A 14,112-nucleotide genomic window follows, 5' to 3' on the forward strand; every position below is an offset into this window, starting at 1 on the left:
AGTCTTACTCTGTCACCCAGGATGGAGTGCCGTGATGCAATCACAGCTCACTTCAGCCTCGACCTCCTGGGCTCAAGCAATCTTCCTGTCTCAGCCTCCCAAGTAGCTAGGACTACAGGCACGTGCCACCATGTCCAACTAACTTATTTTTTTGTAGAGATGGTGTTCCACTATATTGCTCAGGCTGGTCTCAAACTCCTGGGCTCAAGGGATCCTCCTGCCTCAGTATCCCAAAGTGTTGGGATTACAGACATGAGCCACTGTGCCCAGCCTCTTACCATTTCCCACTTTCACTTCTAGGAATTTAATTGAAGGGATTGTATTTGTCCACATATGTTCGTGGGTGCTCAGCACAGCATTCCTTTAAAACTGGGGGAAACAGGCTGGGCCTGTAATCCCAACACTTTAGGAGGCCCAGGAGGGAGGATTGCTTGAGCCCAGAAGTTCAAGTCCAGCCTGGGCAACACACTGGGCATGGTGGCATGTGCCTGTCATCTCAGCTACTTGGGAGGCTAAGATGGGAGGATCGCTTGAGCCCAGGAAACAAAAGTTGCGGTGAGCTGAGATCACACCACTGCACTCCGGCCTGGGTGATAGAGTGAGACCTTGTCTCAAAAAAAAAAAAAAAGAAAGAAAAGAAAAAGAAAAGTACCTATATTAAAAACACACACACCACCCTCTCCCCCCAAAAAAATACTGTTCAGTGGAAGAAAGCAAGTCACCAAATATATTGTATTATTTCTCAAAAATCCTTCCCTTCGGCCAAGTGTGGTAGCTCACACCTGTTATCCTGACACTTTGGGAGGCAGAGGCAGGAGGACTGGTTGAGCTCAGCAGTTCAAGACCAGCCTGGACAATACAGCAAGACCCTCATCTCTACAGATATAAAAACTTTTCAAGTAGCCAGGCATGGTGGTGTGCTCCTATACTTCCAGCTACTCAGGAGGCTGATGCAAGTGGATCACTTAGAGCCCAGGATCCAAGTCAGCAATGAGCTATGATCCCACCACTGTGCTCCAGGCTAAGTAACAGAGAGAGAATCTCTCCCTTCAAACAAACGAACGAACGAACAACCTAGCTTCTTTGAAGTATTTAGCCTTAAACTGTAACACTCATGACCCCTCTCTGTCACTCTCCTTCATTCACAGAAAAACTCAGCACTTAAATTTTAACTTCTCTCCAACTACTCCAGTGATCATTCCTGAAGGTCTCAATATTGGTATACTCTCTCAGTTCCTTCACCTCCTCTTTAAATACATCTTTTTCTCCATCTTATTTCAGCTATCTACTCCATAGTCATACCCTAAATTGTGATATCCATAACTAAACGATCTCCCAAGGCTCACATTTAAGCCTTTTATATTGGGACCACCACTTCCTAGCTTTCCAGCTTTATTTATATATGCTAGCAATCCTACTTTTACAATTTTCACCATCAAAGTTTCCAATCCATTGACCCTACAACTCTTTCACTGTCTATCACATCCTTTATGTACTCAATTTTCCCCTTAACCTAGATCCATCATCCAAAACTGTAACAACTTCCTTGTATACACCTCCCCGTCCATCTACCGCATCTCTCCATCTTACTTCTGACAAAATCACAACCCCAGTTAAACCCAACATACTGCTTACTCTCAAAGTGTCCTAACCAGTCTTATTTCCATTGTTGTCCCAGGAGACAGAGGCAGCTAGTTGCCAACCCAATATCCATTTTCTCCTTCCTTACTAAGAGAACCCTGATTTTACTTAGGAAGTTAATGTTCCCAGCTAAAACATATGCTTCCCAGCCTCCCTAGTACCTAGGGCAGTTTGTGATATCCCCAGTGCTTCAGCACATACTAGTGGCACGATATTTCATTAACCAATGAATATATATCATGATCTCATTTATACAGAAGACTAAAGTATATGTATGTGTCTGCATGCACAGGTAAGCATATAAGGGGTCTAAGATAAACACTAAACTTGATTCTAGGTACTTCTGGGAAGGACAGTGGGAAGAAAGGTAAAACGGGACTTTCACATTTTGCTCTGATTATTTTTGCATTATTTTTCTTATGTTAAAAAACGACAATTAACTACAACACATGCAGAAAGAAAAAAAATCTAAATATATTTAGAAATATATGCCTATTCACAGAATGATAATATTTAGAAACTCATAGTGACCTCAGTAAGCATACTAACTCAAAAGCCTCTGGCTAGAAAGGATGTTAAGAACACAGCTCCCTGTCCTCAGTAGGCCCCTCGGTCTTGGTTCAGTACTGTTCTACAGTAGTCCCTTACCCCAGCCTGGTTTGTTCCCAAATCTCCCACAGGTAATAGAATCTAGGATTTTTAAATAAAGTAATACCTTTTAAAAGAACTAGAATTAGGGGAATAAAAATTCTTGTTAACTTTTTACAGCCTTTATAAAGGTTTTTACTGTCACTTAAAGTAATAGCGTATACTAAGTGAAAAGTATATTAGTAGCATATCACACATCAAATTAGTAATAATGAGTTGTATAGAATTAATTTCCACTTATCTTCCTTTGCTCAGCAGAAACTTTTGAAGATCTACTGAGATCTGTTTTAGAAATCATTATGTCACTTCAATAAAATCCTTCACTCCCATTTACTGTTAATCCCTGTTCTCCCACCCTATCCCAATGGACCACTAACCTATCTGTTGCTACTATTTGTCTATTCTGGTCATTTTCTATAAATGGAATAACAATATATAATCTCTTATATCTGCCCTCTTTCACTTACCATCTTTTTGAGGTTCATCCATGTGGTAGCATGTATCAGTAGTTCACTCCTTTTTATTGCTGAATAGTATGCCATTGTATGGATATGCCATACTAGTGCCTTTTAATGTTATGGCTTAGACTTCCATTTTCCAGGTTGTACAATGGATGCAGGATAACTTGGGTACTCGGGGTGGGTGAGAGGGACCAGTAACTAACCTTTATTTAAGCCAAATGATATAGATGAGTATTTCTCAAATCCAATTCAGTTTATACAGGATGAGATTATCCTAGCTGCACTCAAAAACATTATGGCATCAGCCCCTTTTAAAACCACTGTCCCATACCTCTCCTCTAACAGGAACATAAATCACAGTTCCTCAAGGTTTCCTTCTCTCTCCCAAGGTTTATAAAAACCCCTACTCTTGCCAGGCATGGTGGCTCATACCTGTAATCCCAGCACTTTGGGAGGTGGAGGCAGGAGAATCGCTTGAACCTAGGAGGCAGAGGTTGTGGTGAGCCAAGATCGCGCCACTGTACTCCAGCCTGGGTAACAGAGCAAGACTCTGTCTCAAAAAAGAAAAAAAAAACAACCCTACTCTTACTATGTCTTTTGCTTTACCTCCTTTTTCTACCTCCTACTCCTTGTTTTCTTTAAGATTACCTTCAAACTGACAGCTTCAAAATTTCCACATTTTCAAAATGTTTAAAAAGATATATTAGAAGTAAATATTGTATGTGCACATTCTGAAATTTTATTTAAGAACCTGTTCTTTTTATGTGGTCCCTGAAAATAATTTCTTTTTCAACAGAAAAAAAACTTTGTAAGTAGTTTTAAAAGAGACAAAAACCTTACAATGCCAATATAAATGAAGCATGACGATCCAAGTCAACATTTGACACCCTCATTTACAGGCAAAGATCAAAGAACATACAGTAACTAGCCACAGTTTCCTATTATCTTTTCTCTTTACATGACCTTGTTAAACACTGATTTTTCATTCAGTGAAAAACACCACAATAGTGATGGCAGCAGCGGCCTGCCTGGAGTGGGCACTGTGAAGATGCCAGCTGCAGTGGGAAAGACACAGCTGGGACTGTACGCTCCACGGAGCCGGAAGGAGTCAGTGGGAGCCAGGAACAGGTAGGAGCCATGCCCACTTTCAAGTTGAAGGGGCGGGATCTCTGCCATGCCAGGTGTAGCTGTAGCCACCCAGCCATGGCTGCAGGCATCCCTGTACTCTTGGGGGCTCCCAACCCCATCCCCTACCCCTACAGGCTCGGAAGTGCCTGCTCCCACTGCCTGGCCTCTCCCCACTCCCAGCACCCATGCCAATTTCAAAGGAAAGCTGTGACTGAGCCCAGGCACTGTCACTACCTGGCTGGGTAGGAGCAGACTCGGGGTGGTGCTGACATGCCAGTGCCCTGCCACCTCGGCCCCCTCTGGACTTTGGGCACCCCAGAGGACAGGAGGAAGGCTGTGGGAGTGCTGAGAGCAGGTTGGCACAGGCCTGCAAATGCCCTGTGGCACAGCCTGGGCACTGTGGGTACTGTACAGGGCAGGGTGATGGTGGCAGGAGGTAGATAGGCTCTTGGGCAGAAAGGGGCGGATCCACCTTCAAGTTGGGGATGACCTGAAGCCGGGGGTTGGGCTGCCAGTTCTGCAGACTGGAGTGAGAACTTACAGTGCTTTTTCCAGGCCTGCCAATGAACCAATCAGTATGCACTTCCTCCCCTCTGAAGCCCATAAAAGCCCTGGATTCAGCCAGACTCCAGCAGACATGGGGATGACCTGCCTGTGTAGGGGAGCTACCCACTGTGGATCTCCTCTCAGCTGAGTGCTGAGTAGATGTCCGGATGACCTGCCTGTGGAAAGGAGCTACCCACCTCAGTCTCTTGAGAGCTGTACTGTCACTCAATAAAGCTTCTCTTCACCGTACTCACCCTCCAGTTGTCCACGTACCTCATTCTTTCTGGACGCGGGACAAGAACTTGGGACCGGGACAGAAAGAGCTGTAACACAAATGGCTGAAACACGTCCCTCACTCACCATGTTGCGGGCAACGAGAAAAGAGAGAAGAGCTGCAGCCCTTCAGGGAGCCCAGACCGAGGTGCTCCCGAGCCAGGGCTATGACACCCTCTTTGGGGCTCTGTGGTTCCTGGCATCTCCAAGCTTCCGGGCACCACCACGTTCCTCAGTGCCAGCAGTGGAAGCTGCTTGCAGTAGGCCTGGTCCAGCCACAGCCTCACAGGAGACAGTGCCCATGCCAGCACCTGGAGCTCCCTACCCAGTTGCAGCCAGTATGCCTGGCTGTGCACAGCAGCTGGACCCCATGCTCGCTTGCTCACGCACCCCTCCCCTCTGCACCTGGCTCGCCTTTGGCAGGCATGGGATCCAGGCTGGTAGTGCGAGCTGAGCACAGCCTGGCAGAATGAGCAGGCAGAACAAGCCCAGTAGGCCCAAGTAAAACTTGGGCAAACGCACCACCAGCCACAGAGGTTTCCAGCTGGCAAAGCAACACCCCAAGGATCCTGTGACAATAGCATTATTGTCTCACCTCTATCTTATGATGATGCTTGATCCAGATTAAGTGGATCACTTACATTTACAAAATATTAGATGCTCACATGTAGAATGATTAATCAATTATAAAGCTGAGTGAGGAATGATGGTGCAGGGAGAGGGCTGGGAAAGAATGACACACATCTAGCAACATACTTCTTATTACCAACCTTTTTCACTTCTTAATTCTCTAGGTGATTCCCAGACAATTAGTTTGCAAACATCATAAATAAGATGATATGGACACAGATAAAAGCTTTCCTAATGGCAAATGTTTTCTAACTAGGAAATTATTTCACTATCCCCTTACTGACCTACATGACAGTTCTTTTGGAGTATTTAATAGAGTGAGCAATAACGGATAACACCAGCTACACGTAATTAGAAGAACCTTGCGAGATAAAGAAAAATAATACAAGCAATTATTAGCAAGGGCACCTATTAAAAGTACCAAGAATACCTCTCTCTGGTGGCCAGTTACTGCAGCTGGCATGTGACAGACTCTGTGAACTATATCTTCATCTTTGAAAAGACAAATAGAAAGGCAATCTTGGGTTAAGGTTTACTCTACTTCCATTATAGCTCCAAATCTAACTAGGCTGGTACAAGGTAGTGTGCAGAAAGGCTCTGCATTATAAATTTTTTAAAACCTGATAAATCCAGACTCCCACTAAGCATTCTTCAATGTCATTATTTCAATCTACTTTAAGAAAATTAATGACATGATAATACTATACCTTTCTCAAGCTTTCATATTCCTCATGAAGTTCCCCAGGCTTGCTTAATTTGATTGGTGCTCTGAATATAAAGTCTGAAAGAAAGGGAAAAGAAAATACTTTTTAACAGGACTTTCTAGGAAGGAACCAGTATCTTGTCCTACTGCTGCCCCTATACTATAAATCACATTAGAAACTGTGGTCATCTCAATTTGAATATGCATTCTTTCACTTAACAAATATTTATCAAAGGTGACAAATCAGGCACCGTTCTAAGCACTGAGGAGCAGCACTGCACAATAAAGTCCTTGTTCTCATGCAGCTCATAATCTTGTGGAAGGAAACAGACAGCAAACAAACAAGAGAGTGTGTGTGTGTGTGTGTGTGTGTGTGTGTGCGCTCGCGCGCGCGCGCGCGCGCTACGGCTGCTGTACTAAGTGCTATGGGGAAAAACAAGTATAGGATATATATGGTTGTCTAGAAGGGTCTAACTAATAAAGTAACATGTTAAAAGACCTCAAGGAAAAACAACATTTAAAGCTCTTGAGTTCAATGTTACTGAGTGGCATTTAAAATAAGCTGGAGTTTTATTCATAATACTGTATTTTTCCATTTCTTTCTCAACACTGCCAAAGTATTTTCCTGTAAAAACTTGCATCTAATCTTGTGTATATTTTCAGCATATAACTTGATTTGTTTTTATCCTCAAAGCCTTCAGTGATTTTGACTGGCCTATAGAATAAAGTCAAAACTTTTCAACATCATTCAAGATTCTTCAGAGACTGACCACAACTGTATCTTTCTAAAGCACTGTGCAGCTCAACCCTTGACTGTCTTGTCACAACATATACATGCCATACGGTCTTTTAAAACCGTTTATGCTATTTTCTCAACTGAAATTCTGTCTGTTCCCCTTCTTTCTATGTATTTTTAAATCCAAGATGTCAGACCCATAAGAGGCACAATACATGTGGGTTATATAAATAAATGATAAAAATCAAAGCTAAGAACAGAATAAATGATAAGTCTTAAATACTATCAAAAAGGTGGAGGAAAGTATACACTTCTGTCTCCTTAAATGTACATGACACTTCTTTATACCCTCAATGTATATTTGGTGGTCTAAATATATATTAATTTTAAAGACTTAATAACTCTGCATCCTACTGAGGTTGATAAATATTCATTATAGAAAAGTAGTCTCCCCAGAAAGTTGCCTTTTGTCCTTTTTCAGTTGTCTCAACTATCTTATTTTTTTTCCCTGCATTTCCCTCACATAGGAATCAACTATTTTAGAAAGACTCTTAATTAGTATACTGAGTAATGCAGAAGATATTTAGATAGAAACATTGGACCTAAAGCAAATACAGAAAACAGTAACATAAACCTTTTCCAACCACTACAGAATTATTAGACCCTAGGTTCGGAAGGAAACATTCCATCACCTTCACCCACTTGAAAAAGAAGTCCTGGGCAACATAGTAAGACCCTGTCTCTACAAAAAATAAAAAATGAGCCAGGTGTGGTAGCATGTGCCTGTAGTCCCAGCTACTTGGGAGGCCGAGGTGGGAGGATCACTTGAGGCCAGGAGGTTGAGGCTGCAGTGAGCTGAGATCATGCAACCGCACTCCAGCCTGGGCAACAGAACAAGATCCTGTCTCAAAAATAAAAAAGTCCTGATGATTATTTTAGTCCCTTAAGCACATTCAGAATTATAGGCAAACAGTGTTAAAATTAGATGCTTAAAAAAATAAAAATAAAGGGATGGAAAGCCTTAAGGCAAGTGAGTAGCTTACATCCATTTACTGAAAACCTACTACATGTATATTAATGTAAATATACATTTTTTTCTCAGTGAATTTTCACAGAAACTTGATAAGGTAGGTATTATGCCCATTTTACAATAAGAAAACTGAGGGATTAAATGACTTAGCCCAAGGTTACAGAGCTAGTGCATGGCGAAGCAGGGAGAAAAGCTTTAACAGGAATCAAGAAGGAAATACAAAATGATTCAAAAGGTAACCCATCTAGAGCTGAGCTGACTCTCTCCCCTTTTACAAACCCCATTGTAGTGGCCCTCCTTGAATAAAATCTTCCTTACTATCTCTTTTAAAACAAGAGCAACCCATCAAGAAGATGTAACAATGATAAAACCTGTATGAACCTACAACACAGTAAAAATTAATGACTATATAGAGAAATTAATCAAAAATTAATGTAAGAAATTTTTTAACACACTGCAATTAAAAACAGATAGATCAGGCCAAGCACATACCTGTAATCCAAGCACTTTGGGAGGCCGAGGCAGGCAGATCACTTGAGGCCAGGAGTTCAAAACCAGCCTGGTCAACATGGTGAAACCCCAGCTCTACTAAAAATACAAAAAAATTAGCTGGGCGTGGTGGTGGGCACCTGTAATCCCAGCTACTCAGGAGGCTTGAGGCAGGACAATCATTTGAACCCAGGAGGCGGAAGTTGCAGTGAGTCGAGATCATGCCACTGTACTCCAGCCTGGGTGACACAGTGAGACTCCATTTCAGAAACAAAACAAAACAAAACAAAACGAAATGGATCAGGCAGACCAAAAGGTTTACATAGAAAAATTGAACAATAAAATTAATGTGGTCGTGTGTGTGTGTGTATATGTGTGTGTGCGTGTGTGTGTATGTTTATGTATATATTAAACCCCCAATGAATAGAATATATACCTCTTAAGGCAAACAATTTAAAATACTGATGATACATTAGGTCATAAAGATGCTTCAAAAAATTTCAAAGAATTTGTATTACTCTTTGATCCTGGATGCCATTTTCCCAGCCTAGTTTTCTAGCTACCAAGGTGGTAATTCTGGGCTACCTAATATTCTTTTTCAATAAGTTCCTTTTCTGATTCAATTTGCCAGAGTAGATTTCTGTCGATTGCAACAACCCTAGCTGATTCAGTTTTTTACATGGTACCTTGAAATAACCAACAAACCAGTCTCTAGTAAAACTGATTAAGAAAAAAAGAGAGAAGATAAAATTATATTAAGAATAAAAAGTTCTAAATACAGACAACAAGGTGAGTTTAAATCTCCAGAGACTATTAAAAGAATGCTGTAATGAATATCTTGCATGTATATCATTTTACATGAGTGCAGGTGTATCCATAGGATAAACTGCTAGAATCAGAATCCCTGGGTCAAAGGATATGTGCTTTTTGAGAAGTAACACCAAATTGCCCCTCTGTCATGAAGCCTATATCAATTTACAGTCCCACCAGCAATGCATGGGAGTGCCATTTCCTCACACCTCCTTTTCACTTTTTTTAGAGATGAGGCCTCGCAGTGTTGCCCAGGAGGGAGTGCAGTGGCTATTCACAGGTACAATCATAGTGACCTATGGCCTCAAACTCCCGGCTTCAAGAGATCCTCCTGCCTTAAGCCTCCCAAGAAGCCAATCTACTCACATCTTTTCCAATACCATGAGTGCTGAAACCTTTTAGCTTTGCTAATCTAACAGATGAAATTTTGCATTTTATATGCTTATATTTTATGAGTGAAATTGAGTATTTCTATACGGTTAAGAGTAATCTGCATTTCTTTTGATATGAAATGCATATGCATTTCCTTACTCCTACTTATACTAACATTTTCTTCTTGATTTGTTAAGAAAAATTAGCTTTATATTACATGACTAGCAATACTTTTCCCGGTTTATCTCTTGTGTTGACTTTGTTTATAGTGGTTATTTTTATGTAGTTATATTAATCAAACTTTTCTTTTATGGCTTTTGCATTTTTCATTATATTTGGACAGACTTTCCTTTAGGCCAAGATACAAAAACAAATTCCATCACATTTTCTTCTGGTAGAATGCATAAGATTCTTCTCAGATCTACTTTTTAAAAATTATAAATCTTTATTTTTATTTGAGAAGCAACATAAGGAGCATAATCTTATTCAGGCTTATAAATAAGCATACTATCCAACACAAGAAACCAAAAATATTTTAGCAATAGTCTGTTAGAAATGGTAATTTTCACTTACTGTTGGAGAATTTGCTTTCTCTAAAATACTTCACTGATATTTAGCACAAAATGTCTCAAGAGCTTAACATCTTCATTTTTTACACAGTAAGCCTGATCTCCAACTTAGAAGGTTCAGAGCCTTGGATAAGTCAGTCTCAACTTCCTCTTCTGTAAAATCAGAATACCTATCATCACAGGCTATTATAAGGATCAGATGAGTGCAGTAAGAGTAAAAACACTTTGCAAACTGTTTCAGCCAGTAGAGTGGCATGCAGCAGAATTTACTAAGTATAAAATTCTCTCTGGTATTGTTGGGACAGCATTCTTTAAATTGTGGTTTGGCTCAACTTACTTGCAAGTACAATCTATATGAAACAAAGACAATCTCCAGGTGTGGTGGCTCATGCCTATAATTCCAGCAATTTGGGAAGCTAAGGAGGGAGGATCTCTCGAGGTCAGATGTTTGAAACCAGCCTGAGCAACACACAGAGACCTCATCTCTGCAAAAAACAAACAAAAATTAAACAACAACAACAAAAACCCAACAATTAGCAAGGCATGATGGTGCACACCTATAGTTCCAGCTACTCAGGAGGCTGTGGCAGAAGGACTGCTTGAGCCCAGGAGTTTGAGGCTGTAGTGAGCCATGACTGTGCCCCTGCACTCCAGACTAGGCAACAGAACAAGACTTCAACTCTTAAAAAAAAAGAAGACACAGGCCGGGCACGGTGGCTCACGCCTGTAATCCCAGCACTTTGAGAGGCCGAGGCGGGCAGATCACAAGGTCAGGAGATCAAGACCATCCTGGCTAACACGGTGAAACCCCGTCACTACTAAAAATACAAAAATTAGCCAGGCGTGGTGGCGGGTGCCTGCAGTCCCAGCTACTAGGGAGGCTGAGGCAGGAGAATGGCGTGAACCCGGGAGGTGGAGCTTGCAGTGAGCCGAGATTGCACCACTGCATTCCAGCCTGGGCCACAGAACGAGACTCCATCTCAAAAAAAAAAAAAAAGAAAAGAAACAAAGATAATGTTCCAACTACTTTGCTAGATATATTACATGAAGTTAAATTCACTTTGGGATATTTATTAAAAAATCTCAAAGTTCATATAAGATCAAGGAGGAACTCAGCATAATGACTGAAATCTTAGTATTCCTCTGGCTTATTTGACTGCAAAAGGTGATGGGCAGGGGTAGAGGTAGGATACCAGTTTTTATATTCACCAAAATTAGTACTGACATTAATCAGTTTAGTTGGATTAAGATGAACAATGTTTAATGCTTTAAGGATCATTTTTTGCCCCAACAGGACTGTGCTACGGTAAATGACACCATGCCCAAAAGCTCAAAAATTACATAGAAAGTAAAGTACTTCTTGAATACTAAAACAGTTAAGCATAAAAGGTTGTGAATTGGTCCAAAGTGATATTAACTTAAACATTTAATCCTATGTTCTATTTTAGCAGTACCCTCTAAAAATGCTAAGATGGAAAAAAAAATCCTCGCCTTTATGGGTTTGCAAAAAGAACATAACATTAGGTTCCGATACCTGCTCTGTCAATTAAGTGACAGTATTTAGAAATGTCAAAACTTAAATGGTGCCTTGGGAAATTTTATATTTTACACACACACACACACACACACACACACACACACACACGTTGAAGCCTCTCTTTGCCTTAGTCTTCCTGTCTGTCAAATGGGGATCAAAATGCAGGCCAAGCTACCTCACAGGAATGCAGAAGACCACAATTAAAAGTAACAGTAGTAGTAACCAATGAAGAATCCCCATAATAAATAAGTAAAAACAGCCAACGTTTAATGAAAAGCACACTCTATGCTAAATGTTGCATGCATGCATATGCACAAGTGCACACATGTACACATACACACAGAGCAGAAAAGGGTTGACACGGCAGGCCTGTCTATCCTTTTCTTTCTTTCTAACATGTCAGTGGGAGAAGATGTCTATCCTTAAAAAGGTCTGCTACCAAGGCTTGCCCTTGGCTGGTGCCTAGAAACTTGGATGTCAGGAGGGTTCCCACCCTCCTTAACTGATGAGTTGTTCACTGTACCTAAACTACAGAAACAATATAATTATGCCAAACATCTGCTTTTCTGTGGGGAAATTCTGGCATGTGCTAGGTAGAGGGTGCCTATGTGATCAGCTAATACAAACCCTAGTCACTAAGTCTCTAACGAGTTTCCCTGGTTGGGAACATTTCACACGTTGTCACAACTCCTTGCTAGGGTATTAAGCACACCTTGTGTGCCTCCACTGAGAGGGGACTTCAGAAGCTTGTAATTGGTTTTCCCCAGACTTTGTCCCACACGCCTCCTCCCTCTACTGATTTTGCTCGGTGTCTTTTCACTGTAATAAATCATAGCAGAGAATACAACTACATATTGAGTCCTTTAAGTCCCCTGAGCAAATCAATGAACCTGTGGGTGGTCTTGGAGACCTCCCAACACACACATACAACACATGTCATGAACTGAAAATCTCTTTAGATCACAGTTTCAATCTCAGAAATGAAGGCAACACATCAGATAACTTCTAAAGTTAGTGATTCAGTAACAATACTTTGAATTCACTTTTATTTCCTACTCAGTATGGTTCTCTAAATTTTTTAAATCTCCATTAAAGTATAATATTATAGGTAAAATGCTATTAGAATTTCAAACTTACATTAAGAGCATGTATAACATCAAAATAACTTCTTTGAAGCCTTGTAAAATGTGGTGTTTCAATCCACCTGGACAATTATGAGAAAGGAACCGGGAAAAGGCCAGAAAAATGAAGATCTGCCCCTTTTAAATCAAAGTCTCATAACAGCTCTTAAAGGTGAATGGAGAACATGTATGCATTCAACAGTATCAATTATGCCAAGACAGTTATTATGAAGCTTTCAGTTTCCTGGATTTTTAATAAAGAAAGAACAATGACATACAATAAAACAATTGTTACTGCTGATGTGAGACTTTACTTTTCTTAATTTTCTCTTTACTTCCCTTTCCTTCCTGGTGTCACATGTCAGCTTCCTCCACCCCAAAAGAGGAAATTGTGGGTGAAATGACCGCAATACTACCCCACCACAAAAGCAGAGCAACAAGATGTCAAGTCAGAACCAGAAAAGGCAACATCATCTTCCTCAGTCCAGAGGAGTTAGTCACAAATTTACCAATCCTTCTACCAGCTTTTACAGGGATTTTTAAGTGTTTGGCAGCACAGAAACAACAATTCACCCTTCCTTCACCTCACAGAACAGAAATACTGGAAACTACTTCAGGTGTCACTGACATACTGAATATCTTAGCATTCATAAATGAATCTAACGGTTGAAGTACTTTCTTAATGCCTATCCTTTGACTATTACTATGCTTAACAGGAAGAGAAACTCTCTAAGGATATGATGCCTTAAGAATGACATGCACCTGCGGCCAGTGACCTAAAATGAATCTTATGTGAATTATAGCAACAGCTATAGTTCCCTGAAGATCCTTCCTGAAAAAGGATTTTCACTTGGTCAGAGTGACTGCTTATTAATAAAGGTAAACAAACAAAACAAACTACAAGACAGGCATGTTGCTAATTGCATCAAACCATCAGGAATGAAGTGTCATTGTCAAAGCATCCACACTCAATGCAAAATTAAAAAAACAACCTCACTCAACTGTGATGGGAAGATGCTGTCCCCAAAACTCTCAAATCCAAAGGAAAGCATCCCTTGGTACCTGAGTATGCGTGAGTTTTTACCCCTGTACATTCATTTTCTATGAGTGCAGCAGAATGAAAAAGAATTTTGGACTTACTGAGTCCCAAGACCAAGATACTCATTTGAATAGTCCCACATACTAGCTACTTGTCTTTGAACAAATTGAAAAAAAAACAAACTCTTTGCACATGAATTTTCTCATGTGTAACTTGGTAATAATACAACCATATATCAGAACCATAGACAAGATTAAATTAATGTTGAATTCAAAAGCTTGTAAACTGTTGTTTGCCCAAATTATTTAGCACTATACAAATACATAGTTACATATAATATAGTTATACTAATATCTGTTATAAAATGGTTAACTGAGGA

At 40.5% G+C, this 14,112-nt stretch overlaps 1 protein-coding gene across 1 annotated transcript in view; it reads right to left on the minus strand.

Moving 5' to 3' along the window:
• The window catches only part of RNF169 (ring finger protein 169), a 68,358-nt gene extending 54,612 nt beyond the window's left edge, over positions 1 to 13,746 (minus strand). Inside the window, exons 1-2 of the mRNA XM_011996226.1 lie at positions 13,692 to 13,746; positions 6,035 to 6,108 (exon numbers count right to left, since the gene is read on the minus strand). Of these exons, the coding sequence (XP_011851616.1) occupies positions 6,035 to 6,108; positions 13,692 to 13,746 (129 nt within the window). The remainder of the gene's footprint in view (positions 1 to 6,034; positions 6,109 to 13,691) is intronic.
• Positions 13,747 to 14,112: the final 366 nt, after the last annotated feature.

Source organism: Mandrillus leucophaeus, unplaced genomic scaffold (genome assembly GCF_000951045.1).
Source record: "Mandrillus leucophaeus isolate KB7577 unplaced genomic scaffold, Mleu.le_1.0 Scaffold504, whole genome shotgun sequence".
Classification (NCBI taxonomy): domain Eukaryota; kingdom Metazoa; phylum Chordata; class Mammalia; order Primates; family Cercopithecidae; genus Mandrillus; species Mandrillus leucophaeus.